General features: G+C 50.3%; 3 protein-coding genes and 1 pseudogene across 3 annotated transcripts; all 4 read right to left on the bottom strand.

The window, feature by feature from the left end:
* Nucleotides 1–210: 210 nt before the first annotated feature.
* LOC131083441 (interleukin-8-like) lies at nt 211–1,588 on the bottom strand (annotated as a pseudogene).
* An 824-nt stretch (nt 1,589–2,412) lies between these two features.
* On the bottom strand, nt 2,413–3,335 carry LOC131083442 (C-X-C motif chemokine 13-like). The gene is made up of 4 exons (XM_058024157.1): nt 3,253–3,335; nt 2,980–3,109; nt 2,746–2,829; nt 2,413–2,663 (listed from the first exon to the last, which is right to left on the bottom strand). Exons 1-4 carry the CDS (start codon nt 3,314–3,316, stop codon nt 2,639–2,641), a joined length of 303 nt encoding a protein of 100 aa, XP_057880140.1. The 5' UTR covers nt 3,317–3,335; the 3' UTR covers nt 2,413–2,638.
* Nucleotides 3,336–4,590: 1,255 nt separating this feature from the next.
* LOC131083440 (growth-regulated alpha protein-like) lies at nt 4,591–6,168 on the bottom strand. Its single transcript, XM_058024156.1, has 4 exons — nt 6,105–6,168; nt 5,721–5,850; nt 5,127–5,210; nt 4,591–4,637 (listed from the first exon to the last, which is right to left on the bottom strand). Exons 1-4 carry the CDS (start codon nt 6,166–6,168, stop codon nt 4,628–4,630), a joined length of 288 nt encoding a protein of 95 aa, XP_057880139.1. The 3' UTR covers nt 4,591–4,627.
* Nucleotides 6,169–20,738: 14,570 nt separating this feature from the next.
* CCNG2 (cyclin G2) lies at nt 20,739–27,241 on the bottom strand. The gene is made up of 7 exons (XM_058024137.1): nt 26,855–27,241; nt 25,771–25,908; nt 24,787–25,037; nt 24,557–24,635; nt 24,377–24,475; nt 23,092–23,297; nt 20,739–22,590 (listed from the first exon to the last, which is right to left on the bottom strand). Exons 1-7 carry the CDS (start codon nt 26,963–26,965, stop codon nt 22,458–22,460), a joined length of 1,017 nt encoding a protein of 338 aa, XP_057880120.1. The 5' UTR covers nt 26,966–27,241; the 3' UTR covers nt 20,739–22,457.

Genomic DNA, 27,241 nt, shown 5'->3' with positions numbered 1-27,241 from the left:
CCTGCCAGGAGCTGTCAGGAAAAGGCACCGACTCCTGGAGCAGAAGTGTCCTCGGCAAGGCAGCCAAAGGCTTCACGGTGCCACAGTCCAGCCTTAACTCCCCACTCCAAAAATCCCAATTTTTACCCAAATCCAGGCAGAAAGAGCTGCCACAGCCAGGGAGGGGGAGCACATTCATCATTTTATTGCTGCCACCGGGATGGGCTGTGATTGCGTGTGGGAACAGCGCAGGCACCCGAAAGGGAAGGAAGCAGAGGGTGCCTGAGGGGAAAGCAGGGAAAGGCTCCTGCTCAGCCAAAACCCAGGAGCAGAGAAGGGCCAGCGTTGTGCCACTCAGCCCAGCGGGGCTGTGTCATTCCTGTCCCACGAGGGACTCAACCACGGATTCCTGGGATGTGGCCAGTGGGAAGGACGGGGCGGAGGTCTCCGAGGGGAGGTGCCTCCCGCCGCAGCCGTGGCAGTGCTTTCTTGATGCCATTCCTGGAGTTTGTGGAGGGAAAGAAAGGAAACCAGGAGAGTCAGGGGAAAGGGATGGTCCTGCAAAGGTGTTGGGTATGTGTTTTCCAGCCTCTGGGCATCGCCTACCTCTGCATCAGCTTGTGGATGAGCAGTTGGATCCAGGGCGCCTCGGGGGTCACGCACACCTGCCTGTTCTTCTTCAGGGTGAGGCTGTAAGGCCATGAGCCCCTCACCCCATGCATGTCCCTTCCCCAAAGCTTTTCTAACCCACAGAGAAAACACCCCTGTTCCCTCAGCATGAACATTTTGGGGCCCTGACCTGATGACCCTGAGCCACGCAGGGAGGGACACCCTTGAAATTGGGACCAAGAGTCACCCCGACATTTATGGGCTTCCCCCCTCCACGTACTTCTGCACCAGTATACAAAGGAGCAATTGGCAGGGATTGGTTCCCAGGCTTTGCACTTACATGACCTCCTTCCTCCTGCAGTGAATGCCCGGCGGGGTAACGTGGATGGTGAGGATCAGCCCCAGGTTGATGATGTGGGCAGTGGATTTGATGCACTTGCACCTCATGTTTGTCAGCAGGCTCTCCAGTGACAGACCTGTGCTCCGGGCAGCGCACACCAGCTCTCGGGCCCCCGAGGGGGAGGCATATCCCATCCCATCCCATCCCATCCCACCCTACCCCATCCCATCCCTGACACCCAGCAGGGCTAATCCCTCCCAGCACAGCCTTAAGGCTTCTTGTCCTGTATATGGAAGGGGTTTACCTGCAGGGTTGGAAAACTTAGCCAGCATTTTATGAAATAAACCCACTGCCCACCCACCAAGCACTTGAGTTTCGTGGGGGTCTGGAAGAGAAGCAGTTTAAACCCAAGGCAAACCCCCCCTCTCCACCCCCAGTACCCCCCTCCAGCTTAGCCACAGGATTTAGAAGACAAGCTCAAAGATAGGCAAGAACCAAAACTGAAAGCTTAGTAGATAAAATCCATGCTCAGCCCCATCTGGACACCCAGTGCCCCTGTCCAGGCGCTTGGAGGGGCCATGGATGGACAGACACCTGAAGGGACTCACCGCCCACTGGCACCAGGAGCAGGGCCAGCACCAGGGCCAGCAGCAGCCGCATCCTCACCGCCCTCCCCGAGCTGTGCCAGGGCCGCTTTATAGCCAGCCCCTCGCCCCAGGGGGGATTTCACAACCCCCTCGGGGGCTGGGAAGGCCGAGGAGGGGGAGGACAAAGGGACAGCTCCAGTTCCCTGCCCTCGCTTCCCCCTTCTACACGGCGCCTGTTCCGCCCCTGCACCACAAAAAGCAGAAAATGCCGCAGGGACCTCCTCAAACCTGGTTTCGGCCAAAAGCTGCTGCCTCCCATGCCTCCTACCCCGAGCACCCCAATCCCTTGATTGCCACGTGAAGGGAGGCAAGGGACAGGGACAGCGGGCTGCCACCTTTATTGGGCCTGCTGGGTCATGCTCAAAAGGGACTCGCAGCACATGGCTACGGGATGGGGAGAGGCTGGAAGCAGGGATGGGCATTTTAAAGGGTTTAAAGGCATTAAAAGGGGCTCAGGCAGCATCATGCTTCCCACTGGCACCAGGAGCAGGGCCAGCACCAGGGCCAGCAGCAGCAGCATCCTCACCGCCCTCCCCGAGCTGTGCCAGGGCCGCTTTATAGCCAGCCCCTCGCCCCAGGGGGGATTTCACAACCCCCTCTGGGGCTGAGAAGGCCGAGGAGGGGGAGGACAAAGGGACAGCTCCACTTCCCTGCCCTCGCTTCCCCCTGCTACACGGGGCCTGTTCCTGCCCCTCCACCACAAAAAGCAGAAAATGCCACAAGCACCTCCTCAAACCTGGCCAAAAGCTGCTGCCCCCCATGCCTCCCACCCCGAGCACCCCAACCCCTTGCATGCCATGTAAAGGGAGGCAAGCGACAGGGACATCGGGCTGCCACCTTTATTGGGCCTGCTGGGTCATGGCCAAAAGGGACTCGCAGCACATGGCTACGGGATGGGGAGAGGCTGGAAGCAGGGATGGGCATTTTTAAGGGTTTAAAGGCATTAAAAGGGGCTCAGGCAGCAGCATGCTTCCCTCTGGACTGGGGTAAGGCAACAGCAGGATGGGGAAGGGAGGCAGTTTTGGGCCCAGCACATCTGGCCATGCCTCTCGTGGCAGCTTCCTCAGCGGGGAGCCTTCTTCTTCCTCCTGCCAAAAGCAGAAGGGGAGCATGTGTGAAGAGAGGTTCCCACGGGATGCCCCTGGTGCTCAGAGGGAAAGGGGAGCTTACAGGTGAGGAAGGTCCTGCAAGAGTTTCCTCATCCACGGCGTGTCAGGATCCACGCAGACCCTCTTCAGGCTCTTGAGCATAATCCTGGAAAACACACGGCCTTTCAGACACAACACTTCCCCTCCTGCAGACAGCTGAGCCTCCCACCCCTGTCACAAGGACAATGAGCACCAAACCACAGCAGGTCCGGAAGGACAGGCAGGGCAGAGGGCACACAGCCCTGGGAGCACTTACACCACCTCGGGGCGCCGGCAGCTGCTCCCCACGGGCCACACCTCGATGCTGCTGTACATCTCGGGAGGGATGAAGGCTCGCGTGCTCTTGAGGCAGCGGCAGCTCAGGTTGCCGTTGGCTTCCAGGATTGCTGGGGGGCCACACGGCCATGGCGCACACAAAACCCCAAAAGCCTCCCGGGGCAATGCATCTCCTGCATCACCCAGCCCAAACCCGGCCAGCCTCACAGCCCCCACGATGCCCAGGGCCACCCGCGGGACAGGGCAGGCTCACCTGTGTCCCCAGGGTGGTGGGACAGCAGCAGCACGGCCAGCAGCAGGGCTGCCCGCACAGCCATGCCGGCCCCAGCCCGGGCCCCGCAGCATCCCTCTATTTGAGTGGGAAATAGGAGAAGTAAAGGGGCACAGGAGGCCCCAGGGTCGCTGCTGAGTCTGCAATTGCCGATAAAAGTGCCTTGGGGCTCAGCAGGGGGCCTGGCTTCCCGAAACTGGCTCTGCTTTCCCCTTCCTTTCTTGGTCGTTTCCTCCAACTTTGTTCTCAGCACACACAGCCCCACCAGTCTGGAGGCTTTCTGGGGTGCCTTTCTGTCCTGCACGATCAGGTATTACTCATTTCTCCTACAGCCACCTTGTCCCCCTGCAAGGCACAACCCAGCAGTGCCCTAGCAACATTTGCTTTTGATTTTTTTTACCCCAAAACTCTGCCAAGACGCTCACTCTCATTCCTGACATATTTCCTTACTGGCCTGGACTGGTTTTTAAAACAGCCACCTACAAATCCCAGCTCCATCACTTGGATGTGGAGCACTTCGGCTGGAGTGTCCCATCACCCAACCACCAACATTGTGCCCTCAAATCACCACCAGGGGAGATAACAGGTTATGATGGGAGGGACTCCTGACAAGAGGGGATAGCTTCATACTGCCAGAGGACAGGGTTAGATGGGATAGTTGGGGGAAATTTTTCCCTGTGAGGGTGGGCAGGCCCTGGCACAGGGTGCCCAGACAAGCTGTGGCTGCCCCTGGATCCCTGGAAGTGTCTAACACCAGGTTGGACAGGGCCTGAAACAACCTGTGATAGTGGAAGGTGTCCCTGTCCATGGCAGCAGGTGGGACTGGATGGACTTTGAGGTTACTTCTAATCCAAGCTGTCCTGTGATTCTATGTCATACACAGATTCAAAGCTAGGAGATCCAGAGAAAATACAACAGAAAGAAAAATCCTGCATTTTATTGGACTTGAGCTTCCGGAACAGGACATGCCACGCTGTGCCACACAAGCCTCAGACACACACTCTGTTGCCGAGCACTACACATGGAAAGAGTCACAAAGTCATTCTTAAAGAAGCAGGAGCAGCCCCTGACAGGGAACAGTTTCACAGTCCACAGGCAACTAAATAAATGAAGGATTCATATTCACGCTGATCCAGGGACCAAGAGCAGGGGAGAACTTCCCCCCAAACCTGCCACGGGGCTGGGGCCAGCAGTGAGGCACCCTCCCCACAGCCACTGCCACCAGAGCCACATGTGGGGCTTTTGGGAAGGGGAAGAACACAGGGCAAAGTGAGGAGCAGTCAGGTCTGCACACCTGGGCATCATCTGCCAATCTGCCTCGGGGCTCTGGGCACCAACTTCCTTAGCAGGAAACCTTTTATTTCTTCCTGTGAAAAGCAGAAAGAGGAGAAAGGTGTGAACATAGAGAAAATGGGGTCTGGGAGAGGAAGCTCCTGCCCCAGCCGAGGGAAGTCGCTGCTGTTTCCCTGGGGCAGGCATCGCTCGCCAGGATGGCCACAAACCCAGCACAGGCACCACACAGCAGGGCAGCTTTCCCAGCATCATCACACTGCTGCACTGCAGCCACGAGCAAACCCTGCTCCTGCCACTGCTCCCCTTGTGCTGCTCCCCCAAATCTAAATGCAGCACTTGCAGTGTGTAAGCCAGGGGCAGCACGACCCACAGATGGGTCATGTGGGGCTGAACACTGCTTTGCACAGCAAAGTGTTGCCCCTCATTGCCTTGGAAGAGGGTCCTTTGGACAGCAGCAGCTCTCCCAGAGCTCCTGGGCCCACGAGAGCCTCCCAGAACCGTGGGTGTACTGGGATGCTGTCCAGGGACACCTGAGCCAAAGGAGTTTCCACCCAACAACTTACGTGCTGGCAATGCGCTTCAGCAGCTTCTTCACCCAGGGGGCTTCGGGATTCACACACACCTTCCCTGAGGTTCTTAACTTAATGCTGAAATGCAAGGAGAGTTCCTGAGCATTCCTGTCCCCTCCAAAGGCAGAGATTCAAGCAGCCAGAGCTGATGGGGAAGAGTCACATTTTGCTCACAGTACCAACAATTGTAGAAAGCTGCCAGAGACAGAGAAAGCCACAGCATGGCTGGGAACAAGCAAGGCGTAACACATTCCTACGTGGAGCAGACACTTGAAGCCCAGAACATTGCTCCAAGAATTTTTTCTGGAGATTTACAAATGTATCAACACCAAGCAACTAGAAAAATCTGGGAAAACTTGTTATGGCTCATGCTGCCTCAGTGTCGGAGGAAGTGCTTCCTCCAGGCTGCAAACACCCCTGCTCCAGGTCGAGGAAACCACGCTTTCCCCTGCTGGAGAGATTCCTTTAGGCCCTGGGGATCCGCATTTCTGCCCCTGACGTTTTTCAGCCAGGAAGCAGGTGGCGCTTTTGGAAAGGTTTAGATTCCAGAAGCGGGCGGGTGGCAGCAGAGGAGCCCCCGGCACTTACATGATCTCCGTGCGCCTGCAGCTGCTGCCCACGGGCCTTATCTCAATGCTCTCGTATTTCTTGGGACTGATGTATTCCGAGGTTGTCTTGGCACACCTACAGCTCAGGTTCCCGTTCACCTCCAGGATGGCTGAGAGACAGAGAAGGTGGCAGCTACAGGCACAGACAGGCTGACAGGGACCACAGTGAGAGGCTGCCACCTGCCCCTGCTCGGTTCCCTGCTCCCACACCGCTCCCAAAAGCTGAACCAGAGCCCTGCAAAGGATGCTGGTGCTTTTTCCCTGGCAAACAACAAGGCAAGCCCTCTCCAAACAGGCAGGAGGATGCCAAGCTCCCCAGTGGCTCTGGGTACAGGATGATGCCAGCAAAGGCACCAGAGCTCACCTGCGTGGGCAGAGTGGGACACCAGCAGCAGCAGCAGCAGCCAGGGGAGCAGGGGGGCTCCCATCCTCAGGGAAGGCTCAGCCCCACAGATGCTCTGCAGGAGCACAAACAGCCCTATTTATCAGGGAGGGTCACGCCCCGACACGGGTACAGAGTTCACAGCTCAGCAGTCACACCCGGCCAGCAGAGACACACAGTTCATTTCTCACATGCTCCCCACAGACAGCCCAGAAGCTCAGTGATCAATATTTTTAACTAAAACCAGCCATTGGGACGCAGTGCAACGTTTGGATTCCCCACACATCCCCCCCACATCACCCTTCACTCCCTTGAGCATCTACCCCTCAGCCACAAAAAAAAGCCCAGAATGAAAGCAGAGCCCAAGCCCCTGACTAAGCAGGGGGGATTTTAGCATACTCAGACATTTACATATTTCTTTCTTGGGGCTATATTTTCCCCACGCTATTTTTGCCGCCTCTCTCATCAGCAAAAACGCCTCACGCCGTGCCAAGGAAAAACAATTGTGATCTCCCTGCCCTATGCTTGCACTCAAATCCTTCAAATTTCACACTTGGCTGGGTGAGTAACTCACCCAGGATGGCCACAGGAGGACCCTGTGCCCTCAGGTGTTGGTGGGATGCGGGCTTTGCCCTAAATAAATTCACTGAAGTCACCAGCCGGGAAGCAAAAGGGGAAGGGGATATGTGGCGAGGCAAGGAGGAAGGAAGAGGCCACAAGAAAAGAGATGTGGCTGTGTGATAATGTTGTCATTTGTAACTTTCAAATCACATCAGCATTTTATATAGCTGTTACCAAAATAGTAAATATTTTTTTTAAAGTCTTTCATTCAAGCTACACATCTCTCTTTGAAAATCTTGGGTTTTTCCTCTGAGATAGGTCCAAATGTTTTGTGAAGTGCAAGAGATGAGTGGGGAGTTTAACTCCCTGTACATCAGGGTCACAGAGAGGCCAGGGACAATTTCCATGAGCTATTCCCAAAATCCTACAGAAAGAATGGGTGCCTTGCTGTCACAGCAGTGGAAGAGGAGATGACCTTAAAACTGGGTTTTCTTTAACACTTCCAGAGTCCTCAATTTCATTGCAGAGACTTATTAGAAGGACCACAACCAAGCACTGGTTTTGCTGGGTTGTGGCAGGAGTCTCTTAGAAAAAATGGTGGGAAAGGCAGCAAATTAGCAGAGAGATGACTGATCACCTATGCAAACTGCTGTGAAGGCATAAAAGACATCTGAAAATCTTTCTGAAGTTCCTAACCATAAAATGGTCCTGCTTTTTAGAACTGGGAAAAAACAAGAGAAGTGAAAGCAACTTTCCCCAGAAAAGATGGAGCTGGACCATTCAGCTGCTGCACTTCCAGCACTGGAGGAATCCAGCAGCATTTGTGGCAGTGCTTAATGAAATTGGTACAAGAAGAAAATTATCCTTGGACACATGCAACAGACAGAGCAAGATGAACCAGATCCTGTCCCTGATTTGTGGCCACCTCCTGCCCGCCCTGGAAAGAAGCAGGAGCTCCAGAAGCATCAGCTAGGTGGATTTTGGGAGGCTGTGTGAATGGCCAGGGTAGCAGACACAGTGCTGTGCTGGATAAGAAAGATGTAAGTGATGAGCACTGGGCTGGTTTCTCAGAAGGAAACGCCACAGCCATGGTGGTGGCAGATATTTCTGCACAAGTGGTAATTCTGCAAAGGGAGAAGCAGGGGGAGGATGTGAGCCATGTCTGCATTTAAGCTGACTGCTTCCTGAATGCCAGAAATTCAGAAGAGTGGCCCTCAAGTAGGGATGTGTGGCATCATCCAGGCCAGCCTCAACTGAAACACATCCAAAGCACCCTCACAGCTTCTCTGTTTTCTGCAGCAGCTGCCCCTGTGCAGGCAAGACTTTGATTTTAGTCATTTTTTATCTAATTCTTACTGGATTTTTGTAATATTTCTTACACCTGTAATACTTTTTAATCCTTCCTAAATCAGAGCCCTCCAAAGAAGTGGTGCAAGCAGCACCTAAAGGCCACTGGGAAAACCTTTTCCATGTTTACCAGGATGGGCAGAAACCCAACCCTGACGTCAGTGCCAAGGAGATGCAGCTCTCCAGCCCTTCAGGGAGGACTCACAAGAGGCTGCATCACAAACATCTGCAGCAAACAAACCTCTCAAAGAGAATCACTTCAGAGAAAGTGATTTTTCAACTTACTCCTCCTTTGCCCATAACTCACTCAGGGCTCCTTGCAGGAGAGGAAAAAAAAAAAAAAACCAACCTGTGGGGGTTTTTTTAAATTATCCCCCAAAAACCCCAAGTGCAGTGAATCTTCACCACTGTGGTTTGTGAAGATAAAGATGCTTCCTGCTTCAAAGATAAAGATGCTTCCTGCCCAAACCTGAGAAACCTGAAACCCACACACATTTCAGTGTCAACATGACAGCACCAGAATTAGCCAAAACCTAACGAAATCAGTCCAAAATTAGGCTGGGTGAACAACACATTGAGCTTACTCTTACTTGCTGCCTTCAAGTGAAGATGCATGACTTGCTGCTGATGCAAGGGGACAAAATTGTGAGTTTGGGCCATTTTTGGAGACAGCAGAGTGGTGTCATGACACCACTACAGGCACGTGAGAAACCTGCTCTGGCATCTTTCCAAGTATTTGGTGTGCTGAGGGCTAAAGAAGGGCAGCTTCAAAAGGGATTGGATAGGGAAGACGGAGCAAGGCTAGGAGCAAGAACAAGAGAAATTACAGAACACTTACGAAACCTAAATCCAACATAACTGCCTCCCTGGTCCATCATGGGGACCTCTGGGGAGCAGCTTTCTACTGCTGAAAGGACAGCAATGCAAAAACAGGGATGCACAGACCCAAGGGGACAGTTTCTGGGAAGTCCTGGCCACCCCAGAGACAGAAAGGGCACTGACTAAGCGCAGACCTCCGTGGCAGCCCATCCTTGCTGCTAGAAAAGCACCATGAGGAACACCCCAGCACCCCCGTGCTGCTCCAGAGCTCTCCACTGGTTTCCTGCCCGAGTCACTCCAAAACAAACCCAAAACTGAGCACAGGAGCACCATTACTCCTCAGTGCCACTTCTGCCTGGCACAGAGGATGTCAGGCAGGAATGGCAGCCAAGGACTTTCCCAGAAAGTGTCACCAGGGCCACATGGCCCAGCTGGCTCCCCACAATTTGCATGTGGGCACAGGAACCGGTCTAGACGCCGCAGGTGCCGCCGGGCCCTCAGGCGCCGTTGGCCATTTGCATCGGGGCACCCTGGGACAGCGAGGGCTCAACCATGGAGCAAGGGGATGAGGAGGGAAACCTTCATCCTGGGCCAGGAGGGAGCCAAGGAACAGCAGCTGGGGGTGTTCTAAGTGAGCCGTGCCTGGCAACTTGGCCTTGCTGCCCTCGTGTCAATGGCACGATGTGGCGTTCTACACATCCCCGCTGGATGGAGGAAGGCCTCTGGCTTTGAGCACTTCCTTCTGGGGCTAGGGAAGAAGCATTCTACTCACAAAACCAAAAGGTCTATTCACAAAACCAAAACTCCTCCAGCTACATCCAGCCCAAGCTTCACAAGCTGGGAAGTTTGTGCTGAACTCAAAGGCTGCCATTGCTGGAGCTGAGTTATTCCTACTGGGCAGCATGTTCAGGCAAACACTTGACAACAGCCCTGGCTCTCCAGGAGTGTTATGGCAGTCTCCTCCCCTTCCCCTTGAAGCCTGATATCTTGATAAATGCAGCTACAAGTTTGGTTAGAGTCCAGTTCAGCATTTTATGTTTTTCCAATTATTTGTGGTTTCCAACTTAGTTGAGCCCATAATTTAGTTGTCTCCACATTACTTGCAGAATAACCCGTAACTATTATATCTGGTAGAGCTTAACATGGCCTTGACCCATTTTCTGGTTAAGTCAGAAGACAGCAGCCCATCCACAGAAAACAGTGCTTCTCTCCTCAACCACACATAAGGTAAAAACACACCAGAAATGGACCCAAACTAGACCATGCATTCTGGGCTTACACCTAGGGTTGTTACTTTCATTAATGTCCACTTAACGTTTTGAGGCCCCATCTCTTCTTGCCAAGTGCCTCCCCACTTTTTTCCCTTGGGGAAGATGTTTTCCCCACATTTCACCCACAAGACACCATAGGAGTAGATATTTTTCTATTGGGAAAAACCCCAAACAAGCCAAGAGCTGCTGTTCTCCAGCAGCAAGTAGAAGTGCACACAGCAAGGAGGGGAAATCCAGGTCTTCACTGAGAAGGAAGCTGCAATACCAATGAAATGAGCAGCCCTCCCTTTTGGAAAGCCCCTTGTCAACTTCTCTCTTGGAACCAGCACCCCTGAATCAGCACTCACATCCAGAGATGCTGCCAGAAGAGACTGAGAAACTCCAGTCCAACTTCTGCAACGGATGTAAATCTCAGCAGCTGAAAGAATTGATACTGAAAGGAGTCCTCTTGGGCTAAAGCCATCCAGCACTGCCCAGATTTGGGGGCTGCAAGAAAGGTGGCCCGAGCGTGTCCCAGGCTGGGAGGTCACCAAGCTGCGCCCTGCCAGGTGGAAACGCAGAGGGAGATGAAAGGGAGAGAAGAAAGGCTCCAGGAGACACATGAAAGTGAAACCAAGAGCACCAAGCCATGAAAGCCATGAAACCCACTTTGATCTTTGCTCAGCTTTTATCTTGCCTGTCACTTACCACACACACCCTGAAAACCAGCAAGGCCTCAAAACTCACATCTGTCCCAGGGCACAGCTTTGGCTTAGATACAGAACATTGCTGAGGCTGTTGGGGTATCTCCCCTGCCATCCATACCCCACATTCCCATGGTCTTTGAGGCAGCCAGGAGTGAGCATTTCACCCACCAGTTCTGGCCGTGTGGAGTACAAGGAAGGCACTTGGAAAGATGTTTCCCAATATAACCTAAGCACAACAAAATGAGGGACTTTCCTCTTGCCTCTAGGTTAGGGCTGGGGGAACGAGGGCAGCTTAAATGCTGGTATTGTGGATGTTACAAGGTTTAGACTTGCTGTGGCAGGAGGATGTTGTGTAAAAATAAATCTAAAACATACATACACATTTATTTATATATACATATATTTTATAGAGAGAGTTTTATTTATTTATATACATATCTATTTTATATATACATATACATATATATTTATATATATATATATATATAAAAGAGCCAGCTAGGTTCTCATTTTGCAGTGCATGCAGGCTCAGAGCCGGGACCACTAGGGAGCAGCAGACACCGCCGTCACAGAGAGCAGCCGAGCAAGGAAAAGCCGGATCTGCCCAAGCACCCAGATCCCGGCAGAGGATCACAATCCAAGTTAACTGACTGTACAGAAGAAAGGAACGAACATCATTCCAGTGCTACACCTGCCTACTCTCATCTCAGCGGGCTTTTTGTTTTTTCCTGAAAGGCAGCTTTCAGAAGCATTTCTGAACCACCAGAACGCAGACCAGGGGAAGGACAGACGAGGCAAGAGCTGAAGTCAAAGAAGGGCTTCCTCCTCTCCCAAAACACACAGGCTGGTGCTCTTTGCCCAATTCCCAGGCAAGAGCAGTAGCAGAACTGGCTTGTCTTGATGTTCTGCAGCAAAGCAGAGTTTAGAGGAGGTTTTTGGGTGGGGAGAGGCATGCTGGAAATCCAGAAATGCAGGTTAGACCCCGCAGACCCTGCAGCAATGTAAAGGGACCTTGAGGAAGATGCTGCATGGATCACCCTCAGAGCTGAGGAGCACAGAGAGCTGCCTGCTTCCTCCTGCATGGCTGGGGACTGCATGAAATCCACACCACTCCTGCTTTCCCAAGGTCAGAGACAAGTTGTTAGCATACCTAGAGTTTTGCCAGAGGCATGAGGATGCAGGCTGATGTGCTGTGCCTTTCCAGCCTGTGCACCCTGGCCCTATTCCCAGCTGGAAAGCTGGAGGTTAAACAATGCTAAGCAGAGACAGGAGCTTGACACTGTCCAGCTGCACACCTGGGAACAGCTGGAAGCTGTTGAGTGCCACACAAACCCACAAACACCACGGCTGGAGCAGCTGGACAAGCAGAGCACAGGCTGCCTGCTTCTATCTCTTGAGGGTGTGATTGCACTGTTTGTGGTTAAATCCTGGCAAAGCACACAGTTGGGATCTCTCCACTGAATCCCAAAGAGGAGCAACAGTGGGATCCAAGTTTAGGAGAGTGCAGGGCAAATATCTTTGCGATTTCTCCTGGGGTTTTGTATCCCATAGACACATTCAGCCCAGCACAGCAAGTGCTAACAGGGGTGCCAGCCTGCAATGTCAGAGCTCCAGAGAGGAAAAGATGAAGGATGGAGAGCCTGGGCAAAGAGGGAGCACTTCCCCCAGGGTTCATGCATGCCCTGGAGAGTGGCAGATAGAAGCAGCCTGTCTGACAGTTATGCCCCAGCCACCCTGAACCTGGTTTTTCCTGCCTGGTATGACTGGTTATCATTCCAGCTGGAGGGGAGTGATACTGGGAAAGTCACCCCACGGGACTGGAGGGCATTCAGCTGCTCCCCAGGGAGTGCAGAGCTCTGCAGGGAATGTGGACAAAATGCATTTCCAAGCAAAACACCTTCAGAAGCCGGGAATTTTAATATTTGGGAAACTACAGCCAATGTAAAGCAATGCTTTAAGTCTATCCCACTGCTTCAACACTTATCCAGCCTTTGGAGGCAACAGCAATGGGCCCTCCCCAGCTGAATTCGTCATGCTAAAGGAAATGATGTTTATCTGCCCCAAATTCACATGCCTGGGAGTGAGAGACCAACAGGAACACAAGAGGGTGATTCACAGCACATTTCCATCGAGCCCTGCCTCACCCAAAGCGTTGTCTGTGCTCTTGGGTCAGCCTGTGGAAGCGTTCAAGGGTCACGGTGCTAAAAGGCATCGAGATATTTTTGCTACTCCAGCTGTAGGCGGGGAGAGGAAGGCTGCTGCGTCCTGCCTTGCAGCCACCGGACACGTGAAGACGTGCAGGAGGTCACAGTCCCCGCAGATCTCCTGACACGTCCTCCCAGCCCTGCCCAGCTGCCCTCCCTGAGAGCGGAGCAATCCAGGTGAGGGTGCGCATCCAACCACGCGTCCGTGTCAGCTCCCGGGCCACCCGCCCCGCCTCCTCGCTGGTGACACCACAGCCATCCGCCCTGCCCGGCTGCTGTTCCCTGCTGCTATTCCCTCCCTTTCTACCCTCTTTTCTCAGTGCTCGGCTATCAGCGTGTTTGCATGAACAGCAGCACGCTCACCCCTTCCCTCCCCAGCCTCTCCTAAGGTTAGTCATCCTCCTGCCCAGCCTCAAGCCCACGTTTCTGCCACACCTACAGAAAAAACCTTCTCTTGAGGCGTAACCAGAGTAACCAGACACACGTAACCAGAGTAAATTCTTGCATTTCAGGGTCACTGCAGGCCAGCTGCAGCCACCTGCACATAGAGTCACAGACTGGTTTGTGTGGGAAGGGACTTAAACACCATCCACTTCCACCCCCTGCCATGGGCAGGGACACCTTCCACTATCCCAGGTTGCTCCAGGCCCCATCCAACCTGGCTTTGCACATTTCCAGGGATGAAATGAACTTCCACAGCAAGTTGCAAGCATTTAAAATGGAAATAAAAATGCTGTGCTAACCCTCTGTTCTGCAGACAGTGTTTCACTGAGAAAGGCAGGCTATTTCAAAAACACAAAGGGAAAGTTTGCATGGAAAAAGCAGAATCCTGGCTCTGCTCCTTCCTCCACTCATTCTCTCATTATCCTTCTACTTCCAGCATGACAAGACTGGTCAGGCACACAAAATCTTACACCTCTCCCCAGAAAGAACAAACCAGAAAAAACAAGACACAAGAAACCCAAAAGGCTGTTCATTACAGGCTAACAACTGCTCTCCACATTCCAAATCCATTAGAGAAAACAAACCCTTCCCTTAAGACCACCTTTTCAACCATTTGGAAAATTGCTTGGCACAGAACTCTAACACAGAGTGAATTCCAACTCAACTGCTTCCATGAGAAGTGGCACTGACACCAACCAGCCTGTGTTTTTCCAAGCAACACCTGGCCAGGAGAAACACTGTGCACATAGAGACTGCTCCCTGCCCCTGAAACAAGGTGAGGCCAAGGCACATATTGCTACGAACAAACAAATTCCTGTTGCAATTCAACAGGAGCCACCGGATAACCACAGCAAAACAATTAGAAAAACCATGTGTACTTACAGAGAGAAGTGTGGCCACGTCAGCAGCTGTGAGAGGAGCAGTGCAGGAGGAGCCATGGTCACCTCTGGAGCCACACTGTCCCCCCAGGCCTCTCTGCTGACAGAGGTGGTTGTGCTCCCTGGGGCTCCCACAAGCAGCAGGAGGAAGCTCACTGCAAGGGCAGCTGGCAATGACTGTGCTGCCCAATTCCTTGCAAACCATCCCCACCTGAGAACCACCTTCTTTCCCTGCCCTCCTCAACTGCCTGCTGATAGGAGGCAGGTGGAAATCATTTGAGCTAATGAGAAGACAAGTTACTGACATTTTAGCCTCAGAGTCCTTTCCTAGAGGTTTCTGCCATGCCTTCTCAAATGTTTTAGTAAAATCACTAAATCACTGCTGCTTTCAGAGGCACAGGAGTACCCTTTCATTTCTGCCTTGCTGCTCTCTCCCCTCTTTGTAGCAAAGCTTTTCAGCACATGCCAATCCCTGAAGTCAGAAAGCAGTTTAACATTAAATTTGTGCCCAAGGAGCCAAAAACCCCAGGATTAACAGGCTTTACTTTCCTTTCTTTCTGCTTCCACACTTCCAGTGACCCATTTTACACAGCCCTGAAGGCTGAAGGGGCTCTGCAGCCAGATTTTTTGAGTTGTTCCTATTTGCACACAAAAGATGCAGCTCCAAGCTTGTTTTTAACTGTTATAAACAAGATGCACACTGCAAAAGAGGGGGTTCCTCACTATTCCAGCCACTTTGGGGCAGTTCCCCAGGACAGATGCAGCCAGAAACAGAGTTCAGAAATATCATTACAACTCTCAGTAGGCACTGAGAAAGATTCAACCTGCCCTTACTCACACCTAAAGAAAGCTGTAGCAGGTTCTTGCTAGGAAAAGCCCTCCCACAGGATTAGCCCCATTGACAGCCCCCCTATCCATCAGGGGGGATGTGGCCAGGCCTGGGCCACATCTCCCTCACACAGAGTGCCATAAATACCCCAGATAAACACAATTCCTTGGTTTAAAACAAATCCCCTGACAGGCTGCACGTAGAGGCTTGTCAAGCCTCCAGCACCCTGCAGGCTGCACTTGAAAATCTCTGTCCCAGATGATTTTTCTGGCAGGGAGGTTCCTTTTCCCCAGGAGGGCATGGAAATGCTCTCACAAGGTTCAAAGAAGCCATCACGCTCAGGTACCCTTCCAAATGTGTTTGGAATAGTTTATTTTCAGGCCTTTAAATGATAAAATCCTACACTCAGAGAATCTATCTTTCTCTGCCTTTGGTAAGGCATAGGAGGTGGCTTCTCCTAATCCCCCATTACCTGGAAATCATGCTCCAGCCCAGATCCTCCTCCCTGCACGTACAACTAGCACTGCCAGTCAGCTCTAAAAATGCTTGTGACTAGAGATAAAATGGTCAGAGATCCCCCATCTCACACTCTGTGATCTTTCCTTCTATCTTGTCTGCTCAAAACTTTCTGTTAAGACACAAGGTCTGGCCAATTACTCCTGGCTCAATCTACAGCAGGGTATTTCCACTTCTGAAATGGAAATCAAGACACAGGCCCAAGCTACAAGTGCAGATTTGAATTTCAGATTTCCTGAAGTTCAGGAGCATTCTGACTTCGTTTTCATTTCACAGGAAGACAGGACAGCTTTGCTTGCTTGTTTCCAAAAACTTGTTACTAAAGAGAACTTGCTCAAGCTACCATTTGCAAAACTCAGGTGTTGATTAGGTATTTTACATCCAAAGCCTTCCCTTTGGGATAAGGGAAGATGTGCAAGACATGAATTTTGGAGCTCATAAATCTCTTCAGAAAGTAGAGCTAGGTGGAGGTGTGCAGTGACTGGAAGCATCACCCTCTCTGCACACAGCAGGAAAAATGGTGCTCCAGTCTGGCCATCCAAACAGCCTTCCTAAATGCCCTCTGCTGGGAACTTCATCAGTCTTAGCTGAGCAGCACTTATCAAGGAATTCCATACCTGCAGACATCTTGTTGGAGGAGCAATCCCTGCTCCAACTGCAATTGTACAACTGGACTCCAGTCCAGGTTACTGGTGGAGGTGACAGGTGACCTGCCAGCCTGGACAAGGTGTTTCCAGGATCCCAGGAGGCGGACTGGCAGCTGGAGCACAGAATGGATGTGGTCCAGATTAAAGATTTAGTGTGAATGTGTTGAAAGATCTGTGGCAAAAGCCTGCCTGTGTAGTTCCTTACCTCAGCCTTTCCAGAAAAAGTGAATCCTGCTATCCCTGAGTGACACAACAACAGAAGGACTAATCCAGCCCTTCCCTGTTCCACAGCCAAGGTGACAGCCCTAGACTGAGCCTGGCAAATGACCAGGCCCAACTTGGCATGCAGGTGTGAGGGGATTTCCAAGCTGGTGGGAAAGCAGCTTCATCGAGCTGGGTGAATTTCCACGGCAGACACACACTTCTCTTGAGGCTGGGTTTGAGGCAGGGACAAGAGGAAGGACACAAAGTGCATGCTGATGTCAGCCACTTGAAAAAGGACTTTGATCCTCAGGGCTGAGGACCCAACACCCCCAAGAAGCAAGACATTTCACAAAGCATTTTATCTGCCTTTTATGTAACAAGGCACTCAGGGCATCAGTTGAGGGCTGACAGAGCACTGTCACCTACTACTGCCTATTAAAATAAGTTGTTCCCTGCTGTCAAAAGATATAAACTGATCCCAGAGCAGCAATATCGAGCCATGGCCAGTGCAGGCTGAAATGCCCCACACGCTGCAGCATCTGAAAGATGGGCCTGGGAGGATCTGAAGGAAGAGTAACATAAAAGCTTTGACCCCAGCGAAGCAGAAAATGATTTATGAGCAGAGCCAGCAGGGCTCTCAGCCTCTGAGGAGGCAAGGCTTTATAGGAAGAGTGCAGCCCTGTGACTCCAGGTGGACCTTTTGTTCAGGGATGAATCCCAAGGGCAGACAGAAGGCAAGGCTTCCATGGCAACTGTGGGCAAAGGCTGTTTAACATAGTAAGGCAGTCAGTGAAATCTCCACCAAGTCTCTCCCCAACAAGTGTGGCAGTACTGCACATTTCCAGATGAACACCACTAAAATGTACCTCAATACAGCCTAAATAGGACTTTATTTGACAGTCAAGCAAGCCTTCAGCTGCTTCCCACTGAAATCCAAAGCATCCCAATCTCTTACATTGAGAATTACACACTGGTTAACAGCTGCAACAGCTGCCCAGCGCTCAGCTAACTATGGAAAAAGCACTGGACACGTCCTATGACTGTGCCCTCCTCACTGCCTGGCACAGTAAGTGCACAGGTTTTTCCCTCTGGAGCAGAAATCAGTGTTTTCACAGGCACTAGGAGCCACAGAGTGTCCCTGCACATGGATCAGAGGAGAACACATCATCACCTGCTTGGGGTTAAAGAAAACATGCTGAAAACAGGGAATCAGACAGCGCAGGAGTGAATCCCAGCCTGGGCTTGTAAGAATACTTCACCAGCTATTCCAGTGCCAGTTGGAGGCTGTGGAGGTAAACAGTCCAAGTGCACATCCCGGGACCAGAAAAAAACCCAAATTCCTTCAAGGAGGCCCTGTTTAATTTCTCAGCTCACGCTGCATTTACAGCACTCAGTGTGGGCCCTTTCCTGATTGCCCAGGCAGGATAAAAGCAGCAAGATTACATTCAATGGAACAATAAAAGCTGAGGAAAGCACAAGGCACCACACAGATAACCTGTGGATGCACACTGTGCCAGTATCTTGGGCAAGGAGCTGGCACAGACACCACACCCACCTTCAGATCATCTGTGGCACAAACCCTCAGACCACTGGCCTTGGCTTCTGTCATCCTGCCAGGAGAAAGCCAGGGATCACCTCCAGTGCTTTTGCTCCCTACCAGTTAATAATTGAGCTCTGGATGTCAAAGGCTTCCTAAATCCCTGACTCAGCCACTGCACATGACAGGACCACTATTTAGCTAGTGGTCTAAATAGACATGTTTTCCTAAGTTCCTTGGAGACTCTGGATTATAAACTGCACTCTTACCTTTGAAACATTTGACCCCCAGCTACACAAAATTCTTGCAGAACAAGCCTACAGGCCCTTGCAAAGCCAACAGTCAGCAAACCCTGCTTCCCCACAGGCCCTCACACCTTTCCACAACAGCTCTGCCACTCCCTGGTTTAAGCTGATTTATCCTTGACAACTGAGCACTACAGCAAGGAGCTATTCCTGGCTTTGTTCTACAAAGGGAACAAAGGAAGCAAGAGGCTCAGGAATACAGAGAAGGTCAAGAAGGAAGTGGGGAACAGAAGAAGGATCTGCCTTTGTCTTCCTAGGCCTGTTGTCATCATATTGCAAAAGTCCCATACCTTCTCTGTGGTTTCTCACAGACAGCTCCTCCTCCTCGCAGCACTGGCTCCTCCTTCTCAGCACAGCCAACCAACTCCAGCTCTCCCCTCACCCAGCTAACCCACCCTTTTGTAGCACTCATCTTCTTACTGGACACAGCTGTGGCCTGTTAAGGGCAGGCCTGTTCCTGATCTTTGGTGATCGGTACAGCTGCAACTCCTCAGGGTGAGACTGCCTTCTGCACTATCTTTATTTTCTTACATTCTATCCCTCCACATAGGCCCAGGACCTAAATTTCCCTAGACCACAGGCTACTCTTCTCCTTCTTGACTTCACTGGGTGGAAACAAAGCCAGTGCTGAGCACTCCAGAAATCCCATCACAAATGCTTCCTCCATTTAGGAGTTTAACAGTGTTCACGTCCCTGATGAACCACCTACTTGCCATGGCCAAAAAAAAAACCTACCAGCACTCTTTGAAGGAGAAATTAAATGCTTCATTAATTCAAAAATGGTTGAGATTGCAAATCAGAACCAGAATGTACAGGTCTAGAGGCAAGAGCACTAATAATTCATGAGCGAAATGCTATGTTTATGCAACATTAAGGATGAGATTTTAATTGCTTATTACTCTAATTGATTTCATTCAGTTGTTATGGCAACTTTCTGCTTTCAGGAGATGCACTACACCAGCCACAGGCTTACACCACAAAGCGTAGCCATGTGACACCCCACAGCTGCAACATGTATTTTAAGATAAATAACACTATATATGTGCCAAGCATTTACTGATTCCCATTTTGCTGAGCTCCAAAGCCCTGACAGCCAAGTGGGATCACAAGAATAACTCACTTACCTGTTAGTCCAAGCAAAAAGATGGCCTAGAGAGAGCCAAAGAGAGCTCTTTAGTGCATGCTGCTCTAAATTCAGAGTGCTCTAAGCTCTGGCAGGAATATCCTCCTTATTCCATCAGGAAAAAAAAGGGGAGCTGTTAAGGACCAGGGTCTGAATGCACTGATTTATTCTGAACACTTTATTGCTGAGTGTCACTTGTCATATGTCATCAAGTGGTGGGGAAGTCAAGTTTCCTGTTTAAAAGGCCATTGTTATAATTATTTAATTATGCAATGACAACTCACCAGGAACAGAAGTGCTTCCACTACAGATCCCTTGTGGCCCAGTCCAGCCAGAGGAGAGCAGCAGGATGACATTTCAAGATGCTCTCAGAAACCTGTGTGAACTTTCAGCATTATGCTTCCAATAGGTTCAGCAGCACAGGAAGCAACATCCCAGGAAGTGGACACAGGCAGGAGTTATTTCAGGGGATGGCTTCCCCACAAAACCATTGCCTTTGAGCCCTCTCAGCCCTCACCCAAACCAGTCTTACTGACAGAGCAGTTATGAAAATGAGCAGGCATTTAAACCCCTGTGACTACAAGCCCCAAACAGCACCTACAAGCCATGCACACCTCTGCTATTACAAAACAAGCCAACCACCAAAATCCCTGCTCTCTGGGGGAAGCCAGGCAAACCTCCTTGGGGAGATCCACAGCCACCTGCCCTGGCAGAATCAAAGTTGAGCCTCCATCATTCCAGCCACAGAAGTGAAGCCCACAACCTTCTCCCAAGCCCATTTCTCCACATGGAACAGATGTGAAAGGGGCTGGATGGCACACCCAAGCTGTGCAAGCCCAGGACACAGCCCGTGGCTTCCCACCCTGGCCTGAGCTCACCCACGCTGTGCACGCGCTCCAGCCGACTCCCGAGCCAGGAGGGTGCCGTGCTGAGGGGACCCAAGTGGCACCTCCAGGTGTGGTGACCAGGCTGCACCACAAAAAAACAGCAGCAAGGACAACTCCTGCAGAACCCAGAGCTGGAATGACCCTTAACCCATGGCAGGAGCTCTGGATGTGCCAGTGAGCACGGGATACCTCATGCTGAGGTGAGATTTCCATCCAGTGTTGTGCAGTCTCCCCTTGTTCTTGCCACAACTCCTGGGAAAGCTGGAACCCAGCTGTGGGATCACACACCCTGCACAGCACAAAAAAAAAAAAAAAAAAACGAAGCCAAAAGCTTCAAGGAACCGACTGCCACAGCAGGTAACAAACAGAGCACTTGGTTTATTTTTGTTCTCAACTGAAACAAGACTCAGTATGTTCCTTACCCAAGCACTCCTGAAGTGAGCAGAGGCTTGCAGCAAGAAGTCTTCAGAGGTACATTATTTGTATCATACAGAGTACACAATAAATTACTATCTACATGCCACAGACCTACAAAAAGTTACATACAATGTAAAAAAATACAGTATTTTCTGCTCTTTTTTTGTTTTAAATTTTTTTTCTGTACATTTTTTTTAATTTACATTTTCATATACACTTTTTGTAAACTTTTGTGTGTTTTTAGAAAACTGAAACCACATAACAGTTATGGACTTACAGCATCACTCTTACCTTTCTAAAGCAACGCTGGCATCTAGGAAACAGCTTTTAGCTTGTTTGCTCCTTCATTTCTACTTTGGCACCACCACACCTCACACCGTTACTCTGAGCTACTTTAGTCTGCTTTAGCCATGTCCTCACCAGGGAGAAACACAATTAGACTGGAACTTGTGCTTTGATAACAAAGTTCAGAAGAAAAACCATTACATTAACTACTTCACCATCACATTTACCTGATATTTAACTGCATAATTTCCACTTCTCCTGCACTAACTGCTTTACATCAGCATGCAAACAAGTCTGATTATGACTCAATCAATAACATGAATATACTGAAAAACAACTACAAGGGTTAAATATTCAAAGGAATGTAGACTTAGCAAGGCTTACCAAGTTAAGAAGTCTAAGCTAATAGCATGGATTGACATGTTAGGATTTCAAACACACTGAAGTATACTATGTGAATTTCAGTGTAAAAACATCCGTACTAAAGAAAACATGGAATTACTCCTGGCCACACAATTTATACTACCTCAAAGTGAAAACTATATTGACTAGAAACCTCCTGCTTACCACACATACTCCTGGTGTGAAATAGGGATCCCTGAAGTTTATAAAAGCCAAGCTTCAAAAATTGCTACTTGGAGCACACAACTCAAGACCCTGCTGAAAAGGAAAAGCAGTTTCAGTGTTGGGCCCACTGGAGAGTAAACCATTCCAGCCTGGCACTATGTACACATATACATGCTCCATGTAACCCACCCAGCCACTTGGATCTAACCCCAGGACACCACTCCCAGAAGGAGTGGAGGTGCCCTTGAGAGGGACTGCAATCCAATCTCCTGCTCCAAGCAGGGTCAACACTGAAATCAAGCCAAGCTTGGGATTCTGTCATGTGGAATCCCGAGAACATCCCAGGACAACACCTGCACAGTTCCTCTTGGGCCCCTCCCTTGCTTGACTGAACCCATGGAGCAAGTTTCTTCCATCAACCAAGTGCTTCCCATTTAACCTTCAGGAAAGCTTCTCACTCTTGCTCCATCCTTCTCAGACAAGACCCTGAAATCAGCTCAGGTGTTGAGCTGCTGAGGGTTTTGGACCACCAGGTACAGAACTACATTCATGGCTGTTGACAACAGAACTGTACAACAACTTTTTTTTTTTTTTTTTTTTTTGCTGATCTGGGGACCTGAATTACTTTTTTTTTTTTTTTAATTCCTTAAAATTACAACAACAAAAAACCAAGGCAGGCATTCAAAGCATTGATATACCACAGCAAGTTTTGCCTTAATACAGTTTACAGATCACCACCTCATTTATTATTGCCAAAAGACTCTATGGTGCATTCAACACTTCAGCCTAATACAATCCAGACTCAGTGCTAAGAGCCACAGCTGAGAGTTTGCCACTTGGGTTTAGGTTTGAGTTCAAAGAAGAAGGTGCCTTCCAGATCACTCGGAGGAGAGCTGCTAAGGCTTTCTTCCCCGCTGCTCATGTCTTCACAGGAGTCTTCACTAGAAGGAACAGTGGGAAAGGTAATTTTAACAAAGCACAGCCCCTGCAAAGTGGCAAAGCACTCCTCAATCCTGGCGTTTCTTGCACACTTTGTGTTGCTAGCAGCAACATCCTGCATCTAAATAAATGCTGCTCAGCCTAAAGCTCCTTAGGGCTCCTAAAGCTGAAATCCTAACAAGGCACAATCCTCCTGATGCCAACACCCCCCTACCGAGCAAGCAGCCAGTTTTCCAGGCAGCAAGCATCAATTCCTTCTGGGGACTGAAAACCTTTGCAAGCCTTCCTGAAACCCAACAGTGCCTCCCCCCACCCGGCCGGCCAAGAAGCTCTGAACAATGACATCTCCCCCTTCCCTCCATGTGCTGAAGGCATATTCCAAGCCCAGCAATACTGTCAGAGCTAGCACTTTGTTATTTCCCAAGCAGCAGCAACTAATTCCTCTCTAGTTATATAGAGGAAAGAAGAATTCCCCACAAATGAAGCAGCCAAGAGTTACCCACCTCTCACTTCCATTGAAACATGCACCCTCTGGGATCGTTGGCAGCTCAGGAACACTGTAGTAACTGTTCTGTAGGTTTTGGGCTGTGCGCCTCGAAACAATCCAAACCAGTTTTTTGTGATCAGGCTTGCAGCATTCAGGAGAAGAATAATCTGCCAGGCATTTAGAGACCAGCTCCCTCCAGTAAAGTAGGTCACTATCACTTATCTGAAAATAAAAACCCAAAACCCAGAAGTTAGTTAGTCCATAACATACAGGCTCTAAGGATAACTCCTGCCTCCATTTTACCTTCTTGGGAAAAAATATCAGTCAAACAGAAGTGAGTCATAACTGTGAGACCTTTGTCAAAGTTGCTTTTAAAGGTGAGCTACCAACTCCTACACACCTTCCAGACAAGTCCCTGCTCAAGGTGGAGTTAGGCTGACAGTTTGCCTGTCAGTCCTTGTTACCATTTTCTTTATTGCTTCCAAAGGAAAAATGAAACAAAGGTTATTCTATTTTAAAATGGAATAAAAGTTTTTTAAAATTCCATTTTCAAATCGAAGTGAAGTTGTTTAAACTGCTTTAAAACAGAAGAAAAAACTTTAAACCACCATTTTAAAATAGAATAATATAGTACTTTAAGGAACTGCTTGTATCCCTTAAGAAACTGGGGTTGTTCCATCTGACTGCAAGAGTGAAAAGCTGCTTCTAGGCCATCAAGGGAGGCAGCACACAGCTAGAGGCCATGAATCCCATTTTAGTTCATAGGATATCCTGAGCTAGAAGAAATCCACAAGCATCATGGAGTTCAACTCCTGACCCTGCACAGGACAAACCCACCAATTCCACCCTGTACCCAAGGGCATTGTCCAAATGCTCCTTGAGCTGTGCCAGGCTCATGCTGTGCCCATTCCCTGGGGGGGAAACCTGTTCAGTGCCTGACCTCCATCCAGGGAGAAAACCCTCAGGTGATGGTGATGATGATAATAATAATAATACCCCCAGGTTTAATTATTCAGGCAAAAAGAATAAGCAGCCCAGCAGTCCCAGAACAGACTGGAAGTTTCCCCAGACCACACAGCCAGAGCTGTAGAAGTTCCATCAGCTGCCTGTTAAAGCATGCATTGAATACACACTGGGTCAGCAGTTCCTCTGATTTTATACATTTAAGCTTATTTTTAATTGCTTCTTTCAGCCAAACAGACCCTGTAAAGACACATTTAGGGATGCATTTAAGGGACCCTAAACGCAACATCACCCATCATTAACAATGTCAGCCCAAACAACCCGCTGAGAACACTCACCTTCGAATGCTTTTGAACACGCAGAAGGATCTCCAAGAGCTCAACAGATTTCAGAGTCTGAACTTCCAGAGTGAGAAGGCACAAGGCCAGGACAGATGGCTGAAAGGACCAGGAAACAGCACTCAGCACCACAGCCACCACAAACCCATTCAGCAGCTACAAGCAACTGCTTCTACTCACTTTTGCTTTAGAGAACACCAGACGGCAGTTGCAAGCTTTTAGCTGTGCTTCCAACTTGTCCAGATTCAACACTTCTTTCCTGTGAGACATCCAAGAGAAGAAGGAAGGGTCTGCATGAACAAGCATTCCCTCACCAGGAAGCAAGAACTGAGGAGCTGCCTCCTCTACAGCCAAGGCTGCAATCATCTCAGAGAGGATTAACAGGGGCTCAGCAAACACCACCAGCTCACCTTTCTGAGGTATGACAGAGTACAATAGTATGGTACAAGTGCAAGAAGGTTAAGGCAGTAGTAGCTTTAAATTCAAAGTGCAACTTTTCTGAAATTATCTTTTCCATCCGTTTCAGGTCGGACACAGTGCATTTACATTGGCTGATGCGGATGATCTCGTGAGCAGATGGGATGTTGCATTCCTCCTCCACCACACGGGCGGCCAGCTGCATGCAGCAAACTCCAATGCAAGACAAATGCTTGGGTTTCACCTGAAAACCACAGGAAGAGCCATGAGTGCATCACCAAGTGTGTTTGGAATCATCTCCACCAAACCCCGTGCTGGCCAGCTCCTGCTCCTGCCCCAGCCATAAGCAGTCCCCTCACTTGAGCTGGAGCAAACGCCACTGGGGCTGAGGAAGTCAAGTCCCACAGCTGAGCAGCCTCTCCTCAGGTTGTTCCTCACCGGGACACAAATACATCGCGGTGGGAACTGCAATTCCCTGCTCCTCCGAGCGGCAGTGCTCGCCCAGCCCACACAAATCCAGTCTGAGCCTGTTCTGGGCAGCCCCATCCCTCCACAGCTTGTTCCTGCCCCTGCTCTCCTCTCCCCTCTACCGCTGTACATTCCGTGCCACTTCAAGGCCAGCCCGACCAGAGAAGTGATGCAACTTCGTTTTCTCTGCTGATCTAATAATGAGGAACTGCTTTCGGTCCAAGCTTCCTGCCTTAAAGCAGCACAACCACGCAGGAAATGATCACTTGGTGTCGGTCCCAAGGCTAAGCTAAGCTTTAGCTCAGCGCCCAGAGACAGCCTCTAACACTTCCTGGCTTGTTTCCCTTAATTCCTTCTGTCTCAGACACCTGCGTGGTGATGGTTACAGAGTTATTAGAGGAAGTAAATCAAGCTGCTACTTGTCCTTAGGGGTGAAAGGAACTGCACTCAACTGCAGGTTCACAAAGGAGACCTCGGAGCTGCTGCTGAATCAAGAGCCACACTCATACCTTCATAAGAGCCAAGAATCTGTCCAGAATGTTGACAGCCAAAACAAACGTTTCAGTTGCAAATCCAAAGAAGTTGGTCAGACTCCAAAGATCTTCCACCTTGGCATTCCTTTGTCTTGGACACAGAGTGTTTTCATTCTATGGCAAGAGAGGCAAACTCAGAATTATTCTGTGGCAGCAGCAATCGCCGTGCCTCACTCCCTAAAGAGCCTTTTATTTAGCTCAAACAGGAGCAAACTTTTCCTTAAATACTTTATTTCACTTGAATTGAAAATAAAATAAATTTAGACACTTAGGACTCAAATCACACCCGCGGTTCAGAGATTACAGCCAGGTCCTGAGCCTCACTGGTGCAACAGCCAGCATAACCACATCTCCTGCTCTCCACTTGTTTCTTTTAAGACACATTTAAGACTTAAATAAATCACCAACTGCAGGCATACACAGTGACTCCCGCCCTTAAAAATGACCACACAGCGCTCTGCCTTGCATGTCAATATTTAAGCAACAGCTCTGCTTTCACAACAAACAAGCAGACTTATCTCAGGGATTTTTTTTTTTTTTTGTTAAATATTAAGGCTATTCCCAAAGAACTCATATGCACCCGAAGGCACATAATAAGCCTGCCCCGAACTCAGTAAGGAACTTTGGTCGTTAACGCGGAGACGTTTATGGTCTATTTACATTTTGCTGCTCAGCATTGAACGGTTCTGGGTTCATTTCCCCAGACAGCGCCAATGAAAAGCCAGTGGGTCCCCTGTTTGTTACATCCCACCTCCCCTGCAGCGGCAGGAAGCTCCCCTGACGGTAACAATACACAACCTCTCGCTCCCGTGCTCGCTCCAAATTTAAACAATAAATGCTAAACACCTAAAGCACTAAACGCCTTGCCCTGCAGGTCACAGCGCTTGGATAAGGTAACGTTAATACCTACAGACGAATACAGAATTAAAACAAAAGGCAAGCGGCGCATACAGAGAAAAGAATTAACTTTCCGCAGTTAGCGCGCTTTAAATTCCATTAGCCGGAATTTTCTCTGAAATTTTCGTTCAGCCCAGAGGAGCCCCCCGACACCCTGACCCACCTCGGCGGCGCCCTCGATGAGGCTGAGTCCCTTCTCGCGGGGCTGGAACCTCCCCTCCAGCTCCAGATGGAGGTTCAGCTGCTTGAAAAGCCACAGCGCCTCGCTGCTCATCTTCCCTTCCCTTCGCCTCCTTCCCCTCCGCAGCAGGGAAACGAATGGCCCCGCAGGCCGGGGCCGAGGGGACACCGGGCCCCCCCCGCAGCCCTTCACCGCTCGGGGAGGGGGAGGCGAGCCCGGCTCCCGTCACCGTGCGGACGGGGATGGGCTCGGCCGCTGACCCCGCATCCAGGCAGGGCGGCCTGGACCCCCGCGGGGAGTCACGGCACTGTCACGGCACCATCCCCAGCCGCTCCCCTCCGCCCCGGCCCCGGCCCCGCTCCAAGATGG

This window comes from Melospiza georgiana, chromosome 5 (genome assembly GCF_028018845.1).
Source record: "Melospiza georgiana isolate bMelGeo1 chromosome 5, bMelGeo1.pri, whole genome shotgun sequence".
Taxonomy (NCBI): domain Eukaryota; kingdom Metazoa; phylum Chordata; class Aves; order Passeriformes; family Passerellidae; genus Melospiza; species Melospiza georgiana.
This window is presented reverse-complemented; position numbering and strand designations above follow the sequence as displayed.